Consider the following 20220-nt stretch of genomic DNA (forward strand, 5'->3'; position numbering starts at 1 on the left):
TGGCACACATGGCACACAGGGCACACAGGGCACACAGGGCACACAGGGCACACAGGGCACACATGGCACACAGGGCACACAGGGCACACAGGGCACACATGGCACACAGGGCACACAGGGCACACAGGGCACACAGGGCACACATGGCACACATGGCACACATGGCACACATGGCACACAGGGCACACATGGCACTGGCACACATGGCACACAGGGCACACGCACACAGGGCACACAGGGCACACAGGGCACACATGGCACTGGCACACATGGCACACATGGCACACAGGGCACACATGGCACAGGCACAGGCACACATGGCACACAGGGCACACAGGGCACACAGGGCACACATGGCACACAGGGCACACAGGGCACACAGGGCACACATGGCACACATGGCACACAGGGCACACATGGCACAGGCGGCACACAGGGCACACAGGGCACACATGGCACACAGGGCACACAGGGCACACATGGCACACAGGGCACACAGGGCACACAGGGCACACATGGCACTGGCACACATGGCACACAGGGCACACGCACACAGGGCACACAGGGCACACAGGGCACACATGGCACTGGCACACATGGGACACATGGCACACATGGGACACATGGCACTGGCACACATGGCACACAGGGCACACATGGCACACATGGCACACAGGGCACACAGGGCACACATGGCACACAGGGCACACATGGCACACAGGGCACACATGGCACTGGTAGCTCACTGATACTCACAGCACTGTAGATTCTGAGTCCTGTTCATGGAAGTTTAACAGCTTTTGTGAAACAGAAATAACATGGATTGTGCTTTTTGAGAACCTGCAAATATTGTGAGCCTTAAAGATACTTTTACACTGACATTCTGTGGACACGTTTAACGATACATACTATTCATTATTTGTTTCAGGCGGCCTTTAACCACACATGACATTCCCTCATTAGGATTTGGTGCAAGTATTCCATCTACTGGCAGCAGAGGGAATTACCACAGGGGAGAAAAAAAAAAATCCATTTGCCCCTGACATGCTAATGTGAGCACGCAGTTGTAATGAAGGTGATTTGAGCCAGAAATGAACGAGTCTGTGAAAATTGATGGACTTAAAAACAGAGACCTCCAACAGAAACTATGTGTTTTATGAGGTTCAGAGGGAGACAACCTTACAAAGAATATTTATGAAACACATTTCACATTTTGCATAATATGTGTTATTTAAGATTGGGTCAAGCTAGCTTTTGTTTTCTTTGCTGCCAGTAGATGTCATGCTAACGCCAAACCTGATGAGGGAACACCTGACTGAGACAAAATCATGAGTGCTTTTCAACAAATACATCGTTTTAAGTTCTAAAACATGAGATGCCAAAGTAAAGGCCGAGAACAATAATGCGTAGCTTGTGTCCTTTAAGCCAGTACGGGCATCTGGCTTACAAAGTGTGTTTGTCTCGTTGGTGGTGATGTCAAGTTCATGTTTAAATGATCAAATATCGACCTGTAAATAACACAAACTTAAGCCTAGGTTTGCCTTCACGACGTCTCTGTGGCTGGACCGTCCTGGAGGTTGAAGGCGCCGGGGGCCAGACTCTCGGACTGACTGATCCCAGGACACGACGCCTGGGACTGGGCCACCGGAGCCGATATCGTCCTGGTCAGTCTGGAGTCCGGAGGAGACTGGTATGGAGGCGGTCCCGTGAGCGGCGAGTCTTCAGGCGAGGCCAGGGCGGTGCGGTGGATAATGATGGGGTCGGGGGACGGCAGAGGGTCCAGGGCGCGTGGGTCTTTAGAGGGGCTCTGGTCTGGAGACTGAGGCGGAGGAGGGCAGGCCAGCGCTGGTCTGTGACTGAGGGGCAGAGCTGGAGGGTCCTGACCCAGAGGGCGAAGGGGCAACTCCTCTGCTTTTCCTGGAAGATGAACAGAAGCATGTTATTTCTATGGAACTAGGCCTGTCACGATAACAAATGTTGATATATTTCTACAGAAAATATTACAAAAAACGATAATATTAAAGCTACTTCATGCCACCGACAGCAAGGAATGGGCCTTCCAGCGCGACCGTGTTTTGATCGCGATTGCCCCGACACTGCATTCTCTTAGACTTTATTCTTTAGACCAGTGGTCCCCAAACTACGGCCCGCGGGCCACATTCGGCCCGTTGGGCCTTTCAATCCAGCCCGCCAAGCTTGTCCAAGTTATATATAAAAAAGAAAGAAAAAAAATTAAATATAAAAAAAATATATATATATATTTTTTTGCTTTATTAGACAGTAGATGGAATGAGAACGAAAGGAAGGGGAATGATGAGAGAGAAAGGAGGACATGAAGCAAATGTCGGAGTCGGGATTCAAACTCACGATACTGTGGCTGGCCGTTCATTTTACCTTTCGCCTGTAATGCCCACATTTCCCCAAGAGATGGCCACTGTTCCCTCTAAGCTGCGCGCCTGCGCAGCTGCGCACTGCTCGCACATAGTGCACTGCTCGCACTTAGTGCACTGCTCGCACTTAGTGCACTCCTCGCACTTATTGCACTCCTCGCACTTATTGCACTCCTCGCACTTATTGCACTCCTCGCACTTATTGCACTCCTCGCACTTAGTTGCGCGCACAAGAAAATCTATGGCGCGCAGAAAATAAAATTCACCACAAACGGCCTCCGGGGCCAATCAAGCAGGAAGCGCAAGTGTTTGACACTGAAGAAGACTCTTGTGGACAGTAGAAGACTCTTGTGGACAGTAGAATACTCTTGTGGACAGTAGAAGACTCTTGTGGACAGTAGAATACTCTTGTGGACAGTAGAATACTCTTGTGGACAGTAGAATACTCTTGTGGACAGTAGAAGACTCTTGTGGACAGTAGAAGACTCTTGTGGACAGTAGAAGACTCTTGTGGACAGTAGAATACTCTTGTGGACAGTAGAATACTCTTGTGGACAGTAGAAGACTCTTGTGGACAGTAGAAGATAGTAAATAATTGATCATTATTTAATGCATTTGGAAAACAATTTGTACATTGAGCCTTGCATTTGTTGCTTTGTTACAAGTTACAGGTCAAATCTTGCGTGTAATTTATAGTAATTCATTCGTTCACACAAACACAAAATATTTTCTTGGCCCGGGCCCTCGGCCAAATTTTAGAACCCAATGTGGCCCTCCAGTCAAAAAGTTTGGGGACCACTGCTTTAGACTTTATTCTCTAGACTTTATTCTTTAGACTTTACTCTTTGACTTTCCTCTTTAGACTTTATTTCTTTGGACTTTATTCTTTAGACTTTATTCTTTAAACCCCCTCCTCCCTGTACCTCCGTCACCTAGCAACAGAGACCCGCCGCTAATGCTGACGCTAACGCTAATGCTAAGACCACGGCACAAGAGGAAATGTTCCATCAAATTAAAAGAGGAAGTGAAGGAATTCATTGCGCCCCTGCTGGCCAGTTATGAAAATACAAAATATCTGTGATGCACTTTGCACTTTTTTCATGGCGTCTCGAGGAGAATATAATCCATGAGTTTCAAACAAATCAGACAATGTTGAGTTTTTCACACAATAGGTAGGGGGCGCTATAGAGTAAATTTGTTACATGGGTATTTATTTCCAATCAGACATAAAAACACATTAGTGAGTGAAATATGAGCTCCGGAGATCAATTCCAATAGGCGTGACTTGTCCTTGAAAACACTGAAAATTAAGCCTTCTCTAAGGGCGTGTTACGCAGAGACCGTAGGGAATATACATTTTTAAAAAAATATTTATTCAATTTCAATGTCTTTAGATGCAAAAGGTGTTGTTTTGAGCTCGATCGGACGAAAAACCTAGGACAAGTACGATTTTGGAAAAAAAAATTCAAACGTGGCCACGAGGCTCCTGATGCAGTGTTTGGGGGAATGAGGAGCGATGAACTAACCCTGGTGTGCACTGAGAACACTGCAGGGGGCGCTCTAACATGTGTGACAACAAGTGGTAACACAGTGTTTGTTTTCACCTGGAGGAGGCAGGTCCAGCTTCCTCTTCCTCAGCTCGGACATGGCTCGCTGCAGCTGCTCGATGATGATGTCATCACTGTGGGACAGAGACACAGAAATCCGCTCCTGTAGGAAGTCCCTCAGCTCCTCCAGAGACATACGCATCAGATGCTCTGGAAACACAACACAGACCTCACTGAGAGGACCCTCACAGGACCCACACAGGACCCACACAGGACCCTCACAGACCCTCACAGGACCCACACAGGACCCCCACAGGACCCTCACAGACCCTCACAGACCCTCACAGGACCCACACAGGACCCTCACAGACCCTCACAGGACCCACACAGGACCCTCACAGGACCCACACAGGACCCCCACAGGACCCCCACAGGATCCACACAGGATCCACACAGGACCCACACAGGACCCTCACAGACCCTCACAGACCCTCACAGGACCCTCACAGACCCTCACAGACCCTCACAGGACCCACACAGGACCCTCAAAGGACCCCCACAGGATCCACACAGGACCCCCACAGGACCCACACAGGACCCTCACAGACCCTCACAGACCCTCACAGACCCTCACAGGACCCCCACAGGATCCACACAGGACCCCCACAGGACCCACACAGGACCCTCACAGGACCCCCACAGGACCCACACAGGACCCTCACAGGACCCTCACAGGACCCCCACAGGACCCACACAGGACCCTCACAGACCCTCACAGACCCTCACAGGACCCCCACAGGATCCACACAGGACCCCCACAGGACCCACACAGGACCCTCACAGGACCCCCACAGGACCCACACAGGACCCTCACAGGACCCTCACAGACCCACACAGGACCCACACAGGACCCACACAGGACCCCCACAGGACCCCCACAGGACCCCCACAGGACCCACACAGGACCCCCACAGGACCCCCACAGGACCCACACAGGACCCACACAGGATCCACACAGGACCCACACAGGACCCACACAGGACCCACACAGACCCACACAGGACCCTCACAGGACCCTCACAGGACCCACACAGGACCCACACAGGACCCCCACAGGACCCACACAGGATCCACACAGGACCCACACAGGACCCACACAGGACCCACACAGACCCACACAGGACCCACACAGGACCCTCACAGGACCCACACAGGACCCCCACAGGACCCACACAGGACCCCCACAGGACCCACACAGGACCCCCACAGGACCCCCACAGGATCCACACAGGACCCACACAGACCCACACAGGACCCTCACAGTGTGCTAAGAGTGTCACTCACTGCGGTGCACTTTGAGGAGGGCGTAGGACATGGCGGTCAGCAGCCTCTCTCCCTCCAGGATGAAGATGTCCCACAGACGCAGGGTCAGGCTGAACGGGGTCTGAGGTCAAAGGTCAACAGTTCAAATCAAGTGTGTGGAGAAAGTAGTAAAAGACCTGTAGTAAAATACGTGCATGATATATATATATATGTATTTTCTGTCCAAAGATGAACATGTTCAAATAAAGTGTCAAGTGTAAAGTCGAGCCTGAACACGAACTGAGAAGGAGCTGAACACGAGCCTGAACACAAACTGAGAAGGAGCTGAACACGAGCCTGAACACAAACTGAGAAGGAGCTGAACACGAGCCTGAACACAAACTGAAGGAGCTGAACACGAGCCTGAACACAAACTGAGAAGGAGCTGAACACGAGCCTGAACACAAACTGAAGGAGCTGAACACGAGCCTGAACACAAACTGAGAAGGAGCTGAACACGACTCTTTTGCTCATCATGCTGGGGAACATCTCACCCTCTCGATGAAGCACTGCATGAACCACTTGGTGCTGTAGATGCCGGTGGACATCTGCTCCCGGTCCTGGGGCGCAGCACACAGAGGGTCAGAGAGGGTTAGAACTCGGGGGTTTACACGGAGACAAAGAGACACAAACGCACCGTACCATGTGCCTCTTGAGTTTGGGCAGCAGCTTGGACAGAACCTGGTCGTGGTGACTCTGGAAACGCTGCAGTTTGGGAAATCCAGGCACGAAGAAACCTGCAAACAGAGACAGTTCGACGTGTTTCAAGAGGCCGCACAATGCAAATGTGTTGTAAAAGCGTCTAATTATCAGGAAAAACTCTGAACGTTGTGGAAAGCGCTTATAAACTCATCACGGTGAGTCTTTAAAAGGCTAAGAATGCGTTAGGAAAGTGAGGAATAACTTTGGACCACTGCAAATCAGGAAGGGTGAAATAGGGACAGTCGAGTTTGGTCCTTTGTATTTCAAAAGCCACGCACTTCCGTAACTTACAATTAATAACGGAGAGTAAACAAAAAGACTTCGCACTTTTTTGCTCAAATTTTACAATGAATCTTCAACCAAACCATAAATACAGTTGTTGCTTTTACGGTTTTTAGTGTTTTCACAACAAGAAATTAACCTATTTTTATTGTCCCACTTTACCAATACTTTGAGAAGGAAAACCAGCTGTGCTACTGACCACGTGGTACTGACCGCATGGTACTGACCGTGCATGGCGTGGTGGTACTGACCGCTGTACTGACCGTGCATGGCGTGGTGGTACTGACCGCTGTACTGACCGTGCATGGTGTGGCAGTACTGACCGTGCATGGCGTGGCAGTACTGACCGTGCATGGCGTGGCGTACTGACTGTGCATGGCGTGGTGGTACTGACCGTGCATGGCGTGGCAGTACTGACCGTGCATGGCGTGATGGTACTGACCGTGCATGGCGTGGCAGTACTGACCGTGCATGGCGTGATGGTACTGACCGTGCATGGCGTGATGGTACTGACCGTGCATGGCGTGGCGGTACTGACCGTGCATGGCGTGGCGGTACTGACCGTGCATGGCGTGGCGGTACTGACCGTGCATGGCGTGGCGGTACTGACCGTGCATGGCGTGGCAGTACTGACCGTGCATGGCGTGGCGGTACTGACCGTGCATGGCGTGATGGTACTGACCGTGCATGGCGTGATGGTACTGACCGTGCATGGCGTGGCAGTACTGACCGTGCATGGCGTGATGGTACTGACCGTGCATGGCGTGGCAGTACTGACCGTGCATGGCGTGATGGTACTGACCGTGCATGGCGTGATGGTACTGACCGTGCATGGCGTGATGGTACTGACCGTGCATGGCGTGGCAGTACTGACCGTGCATGGCGTGATGGTACTGACCGTGCATGGCGTGGCAGTACTGACCGTGCATGGCGTGATGGTACTGACCGTGCATGGCGTGGCAGTACTGACCGTGCATGGCGTGGCAGTACTGACCGTGCATGGCGTGATGGTACTGACCGTGCATGGCGTGGCAGTACTGACCGTGCATGGCGTGGCAGTACTGACCGTGCATGGCGTGATGGTACTGACCGTGCATGGCGTGGCAGTACTGACCGTGCATGGCGTGATGGTACTGACCGTGCATGGCGTGGCAGTACTGACCGTGCATGGCGTGATGGTACTGACCGTGCATGGCGTGATGGTACTGACCGTGCATGGCGTGGCAGTACTGACCGTGCATGGCGTGGCAGTACTGACCGTGCATGGCGTGATGGTACTGACCGTGCATGGCGTGGCAGTACTGACCGTGCATGGCGTGATGGTACTGACCGTGCATGGCGTGGCAGTACTGACCGTGCATGGCGTGGCAGTACTGACCGTGCAGGGCGTGGCAGTACTGACCGTGCATGGCGTGGCAGTACTGACCGTGCATGGCGTGGCAGTACTGACCGTGCATGGCGTGGCAGTACTGACCGTGCAGGGCGTGGCAGTACTGACCGTGCATGGCGTGATGGTACTGACCGTGCATGGCGTGGCAGTACTGACCGTGCATGGCGTGATGGTACTGACCGTGCATGGCGTGGCAGTACTGACCGTGCATGGCGTGATGGTACTGACCGTGCATGGCGTGATGGTACTGACCGTGCATGGCGTGGCAGTACTGACCGTGCATGGCGTGATGGTACTGACCGTGCATGGCGTGGCAGTACTGACCGTGCATGGCGTGATGGTACTGACCGTGCATGGCGTGATGGTACTGACCGTGCATGGCGTGGCAGTACTGACCGTGCATGGCGTGATGGTACTGACCGTGCATGGCGTGGCAGTACTGACCGTGCATGGCGTGATGGTACTGACCGTGCATGGCGTGATGGTACTGACCGTGCATGGCGTGGCAGTACTGACCGTGCATGGCGTGATGGTACTGACCGTGCATGGCGTGGCAGTACTGACCGTGCATGGCGTGATGGTACTGACCGTGCATGGCGTGATGGTACTGACCGTGCATGGCGTGGCAGTACTGACCGTGCATGGCGTGATGGTACTGACCGTGCATGGCGTGGCAGTACTGACCGTGCATGGCGTGATGGTACTGACCGTGCATGGCGTGATGGTACTGACCGTGCATGGCGTGGCAGTACTGACCGTGCATGGCGTGATGGTACTGACCGTGCATGGCGTGCTTGTGGTCGGTCAGGAGCTGAGTCAGGGCCCAGAAGGCGTCCTCTTCGTTCATGAACATCAGCAGAAGAGCGGCGATTTGGCTCATGCCCTGACAGTAACTGACCTCCTGCAGCACAGACACAGGCTCAGGACCCACAAAGTACAGCGGTCAAAGTACTTAAGTATTCTGTACCATGGATACTCTTTACTTTTACTCTCGACAACGTCACAATTCTTTATCAACGTCACTACATTTAAAACTGCACAAGTTCTAAAAATCTGTGTCAAATAAAGTACATTAATAAACTTCAACTTTTACTTTAGTAGATTTTTAATGTGCACATATAAACCAAAGTCAGAAACCAATGGAGCAGAAGACACGTTTTATGCAATACTGTGGAATATTACTGCTGAAGAAACAACATTACTATGGAAACTCGAGTACAAGTCAGGTTTGTGGAGATGCAGCTCGCTCACAGGATGGACACAGTAGTTTATATATTTTAGTGCAATAAAAGCATCCATCATTTTGTTTAAGTCTTGTTTTTTGGCTTCAAACTTACGTATTGTGCCTTTGAGTAGATTTCATATCATACTACTTTTACTGTAATATTATCTATTTGTACTTTTACTCAAGTAACAAAACCTCTTCCACCACTGATTTAGGTTCCGATTTATGGTCCGATTGTGGACATGTGTACTAGTGTTGAGTTCTTTTCTATCTTTTTTACACTGCGCTGGTCAGGTGGAGCAGAGGGTCAGGTGGAGCAGAGGGTCCGGTGGAGCAGAGGGTCAGATGGAGCAGAGGGTCAGGTGGGGCAGAGGGTCAGATGGAGCAGAGAGAGCAGTTGGTCAGGTGGAGCAGAGAGAGCAGAGGGTCAGGTGGAGCAGAGGGCCAGGTGGAGCAGAGAGAGCAGATGGTCAGGTGGAGCAGAGAGAGCAGAGGGTCAGGTGGAGCAGAGAGAGCAGTGGGTCAGGTGGAGCAGAGGGCCAGGTGGAGCAGAGAGAGCAGAGGGTCAGGTGGAGCAGAGGGCCAGGTGGAGCAGAGAGAGCAGAGGGTCAGGTGGAGCAGAGAGAGCAGTGGGTCAGGTGGAGCAGAGGGCCAGGTGGAGCAGAGAGAGCAGAGGGTCAGGTGGAGCAGAGGGCCAGGTGGAGCAGAGAGAGCAGAGGGTCAGGTGGAGCAGCGAGAGCAGTGGGTCAGGTGGAGCAGAGGGCCAGGTGGAGCAGAGAGAGCAGATGATCAGGTGGAGCAGAGAGAACAGATGGTCAGATGGAGCAGAGAGAGCAGAGGGTCAGGTGGAGCAGAGAGAGCAGAGGGTCAGGTGGAGCAGAGTGAGCAGAGGGTCAGATGTTTCTCACTGTGTTGTAGACGGAGTAGGCGGCGAGGACGTAGAAGAGCGACTGCTGCCTGGAACAGAAGAGTGTCTGAGTGAAGCAGTGATATTTACGTGGGTAATATTGTTTTGTGGTCCAGAGTTTCCAGTGCTCCGCCTCTGGTCATGCTGTGGTCAAGCTGTGGTCAGGCTGTGGTCAGGCTGTGGTCAGGCTGTGGTCATGCTGTGGTCATGCTGTGGTCAGGCTGTGGTCATGCTGTGGTCATGCTGTGGTCATGCTGTGGTCAGGCTGTGGTCAGGCTGTGGTCAAGCTGTGGTCAAGCTGTGGTCAGGCTATGGTCATGCTGTGGTCAGGCTGTGGTCATGCTGTGGTCAAGCTGTGGTCAGGCTATGGTCATGCTGTGGTCAGGCTGTGGTCAGGCTATGGTCATGCTGTGGTCAGGCTGTGGTCATGCTGTGGTCAGGCTGTGGTCAAGCTGTGGTCAGGCTATGGTCATGCTGTGGTCAGGCTGTGGTCATGCTGTGGTCAGGCTGTGGTCAGGCTGTGGTCATGCTGTGGTCAGGCTGTGGTCAGGCTGTGGTCATGCTGTGGTCAGGCTGTGGTATATAACTGAATAATTGTGTTTTATTGTTAATTTCATTGTTTGTGAGTCACTGTTTTTGGGTCGGTGCATTTATCCAAAACTGACTACGTTGGTGTGAATGATCCATCATCTCATTTGTGTTTGTGAGAAGCTGAACTCACTTGACTCCGAATCGCTCCATGAACATGACGTGTTTCCTGAAGGTGCGGTTGATGTCCAGGTCGATCTGCTTAATCTCAGACGAGTAAACCAGCGCCTGCTCCTTCATCCTCTGATGGGACGACAGAGAAGAGGATGATGGGAAACAGGAGAGAAGGAAGAGTGAAGGTCTGGAGCAGCAGGACAGAGGTTCACGGTAGAAAGCAGTATATCATTGTACTTCCTGGTTGGACATGAACACAAATATGACATAGGTAGAGGTAATTCCACAGCTGTTACCTAGCAACCATATAAATGACACAACAGCTCTGATTTGACACACAATAATACAATATAACACCTTTACTTTGTCGAACGATGGTTCGAACTGTCAGAAAATTGTCTGTGTTTTCAAAGGCATGTCGCACATTGATGACATCACAGCGGGATTCAGCTTTGCTTCCATAATTATAAACTCTTATGTTTGTTTGTTTTTACCACCAAACTAAGTCAGAATTAGAGAAACGGGAGAATGTTCAGAGGGACTTTAAATAAAACCTCGTGATCACAATTAGCTTAGCAGTTTTAATTTTAATTGTAAGATTTTGTTTAAAGGTGCCATAACATGCTTTTTTTCACGTTTCATAGTCTATCTTAAGTGTATAATTGATAATAATAAGGGTTGTGCAACGCCCTTAACATAATAGTTTAGAAATATCACCCAGACCTTGGACCCCTCACCAACCCGGAAATGCAAACGGCTTGGTTTGATATTCGCCCCCACCCTTGCTAAGAGTGATCTGGCTCCCCCGCCCAACCCGTGACGTAGTCTCAGAGCGCGTGTGTGCCCCGCCCACCCGTGACGTAGTCTCAGAGAGCGTGTGTGCCCCGCCCACCCGTGACGTAGCTCCACAGCTGTGTGCTCCGCAGTCGCGCCGCTCCTGCCGCGCGACTGAGTGAGAAACGATAGAACTTCAGATCAACACTACTTTGAGACTAAATAAATCTGGTGTTTATTCTACAGCGTGCGCAGAACAGATATATATATATATATATAGATCTATATCTAATATATATATATATATTATATATATATATATATATATATATAGATCTATATATATATAGATCTATATATATATATATATATATATCTAATATATATATATATATTATATATATATATATATATATATATATATATATATATATATATATATATATATATATATATATATATATATATATATATATATATATAGATAGATAGATAGATAGATAGATAGATAGATAGATGTATAAATATATAAAAGTCTTATGTTCATCGAGCTCTTATTTCCTGGTTTTTCGGTATCGGATAGAACTTCTCTTCGTTTATTTTCCCGGTTGCTGCATTAACTGCCACATAAACCTTCACCATTGTGATATTAGTAAAGAGTGCGATATCATTAATGACGTTTTGGGCCTCTTTGAGCCGTGTTTCCTCGTAAATCGAAGCAGGAAAACTCCGGGCTTGTAGGGAGACACGAGCAGCGCGGAGCCGGGGGGAAGGGGGCGGGAGGCGGCAGGCGGGAGGCGGGTGGAGAGGGGGGAGGGGGGATGGTGACGGGTGCTTGCCCTTATGACGCAGTCTTGCCTCCACCGCCCGTCAGTTTGGAGATTGGAGGAAAGGAGATAAGGAGTCTGTAATATAGCTAAAAACTGCGGGAATCAATCAAAAAAACACTCTGGGTACATATATGAAGCACAAATAGCAATGTAAGAAGGTTAAAAGCTCTGAAAAGTCGATTTTGCATGTTATGGGACCTTTAAAGTTTCCATTCAAAACACGTCCGTTGACCATTGAGAGAAGATGAAAATATGAACTGCTGAACATTACAAGAAAAACAAACATTTCAGAACATTTGTAGAGGTCTAAGCCGCAGAGTTTGAATGTTTTAGACAGAATAACATGGATATTCAATATTGAATAATATTAATAATAAATAAAGTTACTTAAAAATCATTAATGAATAAATAAAACACCAACATTTTAATTTTCTTTTCTTTTCTTGAATTTTATTATTTTTCTTGTTAATTTTTTTAGAGAAAAACATAAAACACCAAAGAGAGAGAAGACAAAAATAAAAAAATAAAAACAGAGCCAACATAACTGTGGTAAAACAAAATTAAGGCAATTTAATTAAATTAAATAAATCTTCAATTTAGTTCAAAGTCTTTAAATTTCTCCATTTTCAATTTTGATCAGAATGTGATTGGTTTTCCTTTCCAAAGCAGTACATTTTAGTCACAGATTTGATTGCATGCGATATCGATACTTCAGATAAACACATGTACTTTACCTGGTACTTTCCCGGGTTTTCCCTGCGGATCTTCTCCACCTCCAGCATCAGAGCCCAGGCCTGGCCCCGGAGCTGAGCGGGAACGCCTTTGTACACTCGCTTCACCAGCTGAGCGGACACCAGCACGAGAAAACAAACATCTGACATCAACGGGAATAAATCCAGAGGGAAACCAGGAATTCTAGTGTCACCGTTAGAACAGAACGGCACTAATTCACCTGGTTACAACATAATGTGAGCGGCCTGAAAATAAAGAGACAAAAGTACATTCTGACCTTCTCACTGCGCTTGTACTTGTCCCACTTCTTGACCATCTTGAGCCATTTCTCTGCCCGGTCCAGCTCCTGCTGCTTCAGCTGTGGACCACACAACTGCACTTATGCACTTTTACACTGGAAAAGGAAATGTTATACTTTTACTGAGCAGCTGTACTTTTACTTTGGGTTTCAGCTGTACTTTTAGCCTTGTGACTGTACTTTTACTTTTGAGTTTCAGCTGTACTTTTGCTTTGAGTTTCAGCTGTACTTTTGCTTTGAGTTTCAGCTGTACTTTTGCTTTGAGTTTCAGCTGTACTTTTGCTTTGAGTTTCAGCTGTACTTTTGCCAGCTGTACTTTTGCTTTGAGTTTCAGCTGTACTTTTGCTTTGAGTTTCAGCTGTACTTTTGCTTTGAGTTTCAGCTGTACTTTTGCTTTGAGTTTCAGCTGTACTTTTGCTTTGAGTTTCAGCTGTACTTTTGCCAGCTGTACTTTTGCTTTGAGTTTCAGCTGTACTTTTGCTTTGAGTTTCAGCTGTACTTTTGCCAGCTGTACTTTTGCTTTGAGTTTCAGCTGTACTTGTATTTGAGTTTCAGCTGTACTTTTGCTTTGAGTTTCAGCTGTACTTGTATTTGAGTTTCAGCTGTACTTTTGCTTTGAGTTTCAGCGCTGTGAACTGTGTGGTACCTTCTCCTCGTGAGCGCTGGGCAGAGGGAGCTCCTTCTCGCTGAAAAACAACAAGATTTCATTTAGCACCTCGTGATTCATAAATATCAATAACACGTGTACATTTTGTGAAAGTGATCAGCTGCAGCATCAGTCTGCGTTTTAATGACGACATGGAATATCATCGCTATATAAATGTTAAAGGTCAAATACTGTGCATTATTGGCTCGAGCCTTCCATGGAATGGAATGTGACGAGACATTGTTCTTGCCATGGTTTGTTATTGTAGTTTTTCATGGTAAAATGTTGCCACAACTTGGGCATTTTTGACCCTCTAACATTGATGAATGTCACACATGGGGTCATAGGTCACACATGGGGCAGAGACGTGATCGGCTCGGCCCGAACTCCAATAAAATGGAGGTTGTGAGAACGCCCGTCGCAACAGCGCCGACTAGTTCAAAAAAGAAAAAACATGAAACGCTTCATCTTTGGCCTAGGCACGTGAGACTTGGGACAGTGAGAGCTACATTTGACCTCTGACCTTTGAGGAGTAAAACGCACCTGGCAGCATCGCTCTATGATAAACAGGAAGTCAACCATGTCGAATCAAAGTGGCACCGCCACGCTTGACTTTTTTTTTTTCAAAATCGTACTTGTCCCAGGTTTTTTGTCCAATCGAGCTCAAAACAACACCTTTTGCATCTAAAGACATTGAAATGTAATAAATATCCAAAAGAATGTTGATATTCTTTGCGGTCTCTGCTAGGGATGCGTACCGCTACGATGGACCGGATCTGGACTTGTAAAAACGTTTCGGTTCAGGTCCAAAAAAACCGAAACCCCGGTGATTCGGTTCTGGACTCATAGAAAATATAGCACTCAAATACCATATCCTCTTTGTTCAAGAATCTAGACCATCTTAAACCTTCCATTGATCGCGAAATTCGCGCTGGAAACATGGAGTTGTAGACAGAACTGCGCTGGAAACGACGTAAACACTGCCATGCGCCGCCGTCAATAGCGCACACGGACCCTAATTAGTGACGCACGCGTCTTCCGGGCATAAGTTGAAGCCGGCGCAATGAGTTTAAAGACGGGAGCGCCTCGTACGTGTCGAGCTGCAGAACCGTGTGTCCACATGTGAACATTGAAGTGAAGCCGGTAAGATCGCTGGCTTTATTTGAACTGTTTTAAGCTGTGGCCGCGTGCGATGTTGTGATTGTAGCGCGTGCTTCGCTGCGTGTTAAAGGGGCGGGGTCAGCGTGTTAAAGGGACGGGGTCAGCGTGTTAAAGGGACGGGGTCAGCGTGTTAAAGGGGCGGGGTCAGCATGTTAAAGGGACGGGGTCAGCGTGTTAAAGGGGCGGGGTCAGCATGTTAAAGGGACGGGGTCAGCGTGTTAAAGGGACGGGGTCAGCGTGGGTTCTTGTCTGGGTTGTGCTTTGGTCTGGGTGTAAATATGAATGAAATAACTTAAGTGTTATGTTGTGGTGTGATGTATTTGGCATTAAGTAAATACAAAGTAAGGTCAAAGTAATATTGCTTAATTGCTGAATTCATTAATTGGAGTTTATATTTTGTAACAGTATTTTGTGTTTGTATTCTACAGTTGTTAAATATGGTCTGGGTGTTTAATGCTGCTAATATGATGTATTATTTTGATTTGTTGTGTAAAATATTTTCATATTCTACTTTTGATACTGCTAAGTTGATTGCTTTATAGTGATTCAAGTTGACTTTTATGCTAGTTTTTGTAACTCTGTTATTTTACACTGACTTAATTATTTACACTGGTGTTTTGTCTGTTTGAAGGTTTTTACCTGACTTTTGATGCCAATGGATCTGAACATTAAAGAGTGGAAATGTGTCTAAAGGCAAAACATTGTATCAGATGAAACAGCTGCTTTGACCCTTGACCCAGACTGACTCTGTCAACAATACTCAACATGCTCTTGTTGTTGAGTTTAGTCTTAGCTCGTAGCTTGTGATTTGTAAGTTGTAACTTCTGTTAAAAAACAGTGAATAAAGCAGACAAGTTGAGTTTATTTCAATCTGCAGTTAAGCCTTGTTCAAGTGTCTTCAACTTAATTTAGCGAAGTAGCTTGTGTTACGCTCTTGTAACATTATGCAAAAATGGCATGAGTTCAGCTGGACTCATTAGGTCCGGACCTGAACCTAAACCTCTGGATTCGAATCCGGACTTGAACCTGAACGTGGGTTTAGGTCTGCATCCCTAGTCTCCGCGTAACACGCCCTCAAAAAAGGCTTAATTTTCAGTGTTTTCAAGGACAAGTCACGCCTATTGGAATTGATCTGCGGAGCTCATATTTCACTCTCTGATTGGAAATAAATACCCATGTAACAATTTTACTCTATAGCGCCCCCTACCTATTGTGTGAAAAACTCAACATTGTCTGATTTGTTTGAAACTCATGGTTTATATTTTCCTTGAGACGCCATGAAAAAAGTGCATTGCAGATATTGTGTATTTTCACAATTGGCCAGCAGAGGCGCAATGAATGCCTTCACTTCCTCTTCCGCTTTTATTTTGATGGGACATTTCCTCTTGTGCCGCGTTAGAATTATTATTCTTTAGACTTTATTCTTTTGACTTTATTCTTTAGACTTTATTCTTTAGACTTTATTCTTACTGCCACAACTCGAGAGGGAGAGGGAGAGAGAGAGGGAGGGAGATTGTAGGATCGTTGACGCGTTTCCACGCTGTAGCCCGGGTCATTTTGTAGTCTCACTCCATTTTTGTAGTTCCTCGGTTCCTTGTAGGCGGTCGCGCGGGAGGCGAGAGCCATCATCGCCGCTGCCGCGGCTTTAATTTATGTTGTTCTTGTCCTTTAAACTGTCTCTTGTTCTTTTGCTTTGGCGTCTCATGTTTTAGAACTGAAAATAAACACACATGACTTTTCTCAGTCATCAGGATTTGTGTTAGCGCTCCATCTACTGACAACAGAGGGAAATGTCACGGAATTGACACTAATGTCACGCAGTCGAATGTGGTTTGAGTCAGAAATGTGCGGGCTCCTGATTTGAATTTGAAACTGAGTGTTTTCTGAGGCTCAAAGGGTTTAATAGATTAATGAAACCGACATGAATGAAACAAAAAAAACTACTCCAGGTCTGTTTTTGATGAGATAGCAACAATATTACACGGTTAAAAGCTACAAAACAGAATACGTGTGGTTTAAATGAGCGGACACTGACTGCATGAAGCCCAGGCGGTCGACCACTTTGTAGATGCTGAAGTCCCCGTCCTCCCAGGGGTGAACCTGCACCCCGCCCTGCCTGCCCTGGAGGAACATAGAACGGGTCATTTCACATGTCCCATAACGTGCATCAAACCTGGATAAACACTAAAGTCTTCAGGAGCAGCTTCTTGGACATGAAAAGAGCCTAAACTCACCGTGGCATATTTGAGGATGATGTCGGCTCGTTCCTCTGCGATCAGCGTCTCCACGTCCTTCTTCATGTCACTGTCTGCGCGCACAACACAACACACACAACACATACAACACAAAACAACACACACAACACAACACACACAACACATACAACACAAAACAACACACACAACACAACACATACAACACAAAACAACACACAACACATACAACACAAAACAACACACACAACACACGGAACATTAATGATGAGATTTCTTAAGCTTGGATGTTCGTTTATTACATTTTTGTGCGCTGAGATCGAGAAAAAAAAACAGATTTAGACATATTTTCAAATTAGTAATTGCACGGTCTTGTTCATAATTGTGGCCTCGCAATTTTTGGTTTATTTAGATTTTGAAGTACTTTTGTTATGGCGGTGCAATTAATCACGTTTTGATTCAAGGGTCTTGAGTTCAGACTTTGGAGGTTGACTCTGTTATTTATGTTTAGGTTAACTAATATTGACAGACATTTTGATTGTTTTAAATAAGATGGCATAAAATAAAAGAATTGCAATCAGTGAAAACAAAATCTCACAATCTGGTATATTTGTATTATAATATGGTGTAGGTGTATTCCTTCCTGTAACAAGTCTGTATTTATTGGTAAAAGTGAAGGTGAAAATCATATTATATGCCATGAGTAGAGGTGGATGACATTAACAAAAATAAACATCTCAATATTGTTTTGGAGTAACTTGATAATGATGTTCAGATTATGTTTTAACAAAGCATCAGGAATGTGCTCAAATGTGTCCATAAATGTCTTGGTTGAGGTTCAAGTTGAGCACAAAACGTGAATTGACCAATAAATTAGCCACAAAAGAGCAGAAATGTCACAAAACCTGTTTGGCTCGACAAGACTAGAACACATTTTTCATTTACAGGGGATATTCTTGATTCTCCAAAACAAAAGTTGTGATATTATCCATGTTTCCACCTCTAGTCGTGAGCTGGAAGTCCATCAGTGCCATAAACCAGGCCATCCATCCATTTTCTACCGCTTGTTCCCTTTCGGGGTCGCGGGTGACTGGAGCCTATCCCAGTGACTTCGGGCCTTAGGCGGGGTACACCCTGGACAGTGGCCAACTTGTCGCAGGGCCAACACAGAGACATAGACATTACAGACACTCTCACATTCAACGGATCTGAAAACCGTCTGACATGTCTACAGCTGAAGTTTGAGTTTAAACTGAGCTGAAACAAGTCAGAATGATGTGGTTGATTTCACTGTTTAACTGTGAAACTGCAGATGAGTTAATGGTTCATATCTCTTACTGGGCCGACTCACATGGAACAAAAACTGGCACAAAGTTCAACATCTTTGTCAACACAAATACACAAAAGTGAAAGCATCTTTTCACAACAGCTTCAGAAACAGTAAATCTCCCAGAGTTCCACGGGCCCTGCCTTATGTCTGAGATCATCTATGACATCATCAAATTCAAGATCATGAACGCATCATATAATTAGCTGTATGTGGGAAAAGCTGAAGGAAAGAAGAAAGCTGAACCCCGTGAAGAGGCTCTGCTGTAGTGAAGATGCCGTGCTCGTTATTCACGGATCTTAAACGCGTTGGAGAGGCACAAACCCGCGCGTTGTGACCGCACACCGTGAGACTGGAGGTACTCGTCTGTGTGCTCGATGGTTTGAGGGTGTGCATCCTCTGCCTGGGCCTCACACCGGAGCGCGCATCGCCCTAACCCCCGGTGTGAGGACAAGGATGCTGGCGCGGTCTGAGCGCACACTCCCGCTGCGTTTGTCCCGTCTATAAGCACGTAAACGCGGCAGAGAGGAGCGTGAATACGGGTGCGTGAATACGGGTGCGTGCGTGTGCGTGCGTTACCGGGCTCCTCCGCTCCTGGACGCGGCTCCTGGGCTCATCCTCCCCCGCTGCAGCTGAGCGCGGAGCCGGCGACGACAATGACAACAAAACAAAAGGCCCACAGACGCTCCGGGACCAGCGGCGACGCACGGAGCACGCACTGAGCACGCGCCACGGAGAGCGTGACGAGCGGGGGAAGGGCGACACCTGCAGGGCGGGACAGGAAGTGTGAGTCAGAAGGTGCGACTGCAGTAGAATGGCGCAAGAGGGCGCTAAGAGATCACGTAAACTCAATATGACGTGTTTGTGCGGAAGATGATTTGTTTTAATCATAGTGTGTTAAATACAGGAACCAGTCCCGGTTCAATCCCTATTCATTCTTTATTTATTCAAGCCGTGTGTAGTCCTGGTGTATTTGTTATTCATACTGGTTTAGTCTTGGTTGAGTCCTGGTTTGGTTCCGATTTATATCATATTTATTCTGGTTTATTTCCAATTCGACTCTGGTTTAGTCCTGGTTTATTTCCTCAGGCTTTTTTTTGGTCTGCCTGATTAATCCCCGATGTATCCTTGGTTTAATTCTGGTGTAGTGTTGGTTTGGTCCTGGATTTAGTCCTGATTAGGTCTCGATTCAGACATGGTTTGTCCTGGTTTATTAGTTATTTAATCCTGCTTAAGACCTGCTATAGACCTGCTTTAGTCCTGTTTTAGACCTGCTATAGATCTGCTATAGTCCTAATAATAGTAATACTAATAACAATAATACTAATAACAATAATAAATAATACAACTACTATTAATTAAAAAAAATACAATAATAAACACAAATGGATGAAGTCATAAGTAATTTAATAAGAGCTTAAAACAAATCACAAATCAGGGTTTGATTAAAGTGCATTGCTTTATTGTTATTTAGTGAATCAGTGCAAACGAAAACCAGCTCGGCCAATCAAAAGCCATTCAAAAATAAAATGAAGGTTACACTAAGTGCATGGATTGTTACAAATTGAAATTGATGTTATTGAATGAAAAATGTTATTGAAGTAGTCAAAGTAGGCAAGGCAAGTTTATTTGTAGAGCACATTTCATACACAAGGCAATTCAAAGTGCTTCACACAGCAGGAAAAATGCATTCAAATCACAAAGAAATTACAGAAATACAATAAAATTAACT

The 20220-nt window shown here is 47.0% G+C and overlaps 1 protein-coding gene across 1 annotated transcript; it reads right to left on the reverse strand.

Annotated features, from left to right (window-relative positions):
* Positions 1-1214: 1214 nt before the first annotated feature.
* Positions 1215-19221, reverse strand: LOC140381146 (USP6 N-terminal-like protein). The gene is made up of 14 exons (XM_072465167.1): positions 19068-19221; positions 17183-17256; positions 16984-17069; positions 13788-13827; positions 13121-13201; positions 12846-12953; positions 10527-10636; positions 9807-9855; positions 8454-8574; positions 5942-6036; positions 5794-5859; positions 5282-5381; positions 3995-4147; positions 1215-1917 (listed from the first exon to the last, which is right to left on the reverse strand). The coding sequence occupies exons 2-14, from the start codon at positions 17246-17248 to the stop codon at positions 1544-1546; spliced, it is 1449 nt and encodes a 482-aa protein (XP_072321268.1). The 5' UTR covers positions 17249-17256; positions 19068-19221; the 3' UTR covers positions 1215-1543.
* Between the last annotated feature and the right edge of the window lie 999 nt (positions 19222-20220).

This window comes from Eucyclogobius newberryi, unplaced genomic scaffold, assembly GCF_026437365.1.
Source record: "Eucyclogobius newberryi isolate DKJ021-1_F unplaced genomic scaffold, fEucNew1.0.hap1 SCAF_5, whole genome shotgun sequence".
In the NCBI taxonomy this organism is placed as follows: domain Eukaryota; kingdom Metazoa; phylum Chordata; class Actinopteri; order Gobiiformes; family Gobiidae; genus Eucyclogobius; species Eucyclogobius newberryi.

What these genes read in the sequence shown, in the direction of transcription:
- LOC140381146 (XM_072465167.1), bottom strand. Translation starts at nt 17,248, where the DNA reads ATGAAGAAGGACGTGGAGACGCTGATCGCAGAGGAACGAGCCGACATC. An exon ending in GACCGCCTGGGCTTCATGCA is followed by an intron (nt 13,828 to 16,983) that starts GTCAGTGTCCGC and finishes GTTGTTTTTCAG; the next exon opens with CGAGAAGGAGCTCCCTCTGC. An exon ending in CCAAACTCAAGAGGCACATG is followed by an intron (nt 5,860 to 5,941) that starts GTACGGTGCGTT and finishes GCTGCGCCCCAG; the next exon opens with GACCGGGAGCAGATGTCCAC.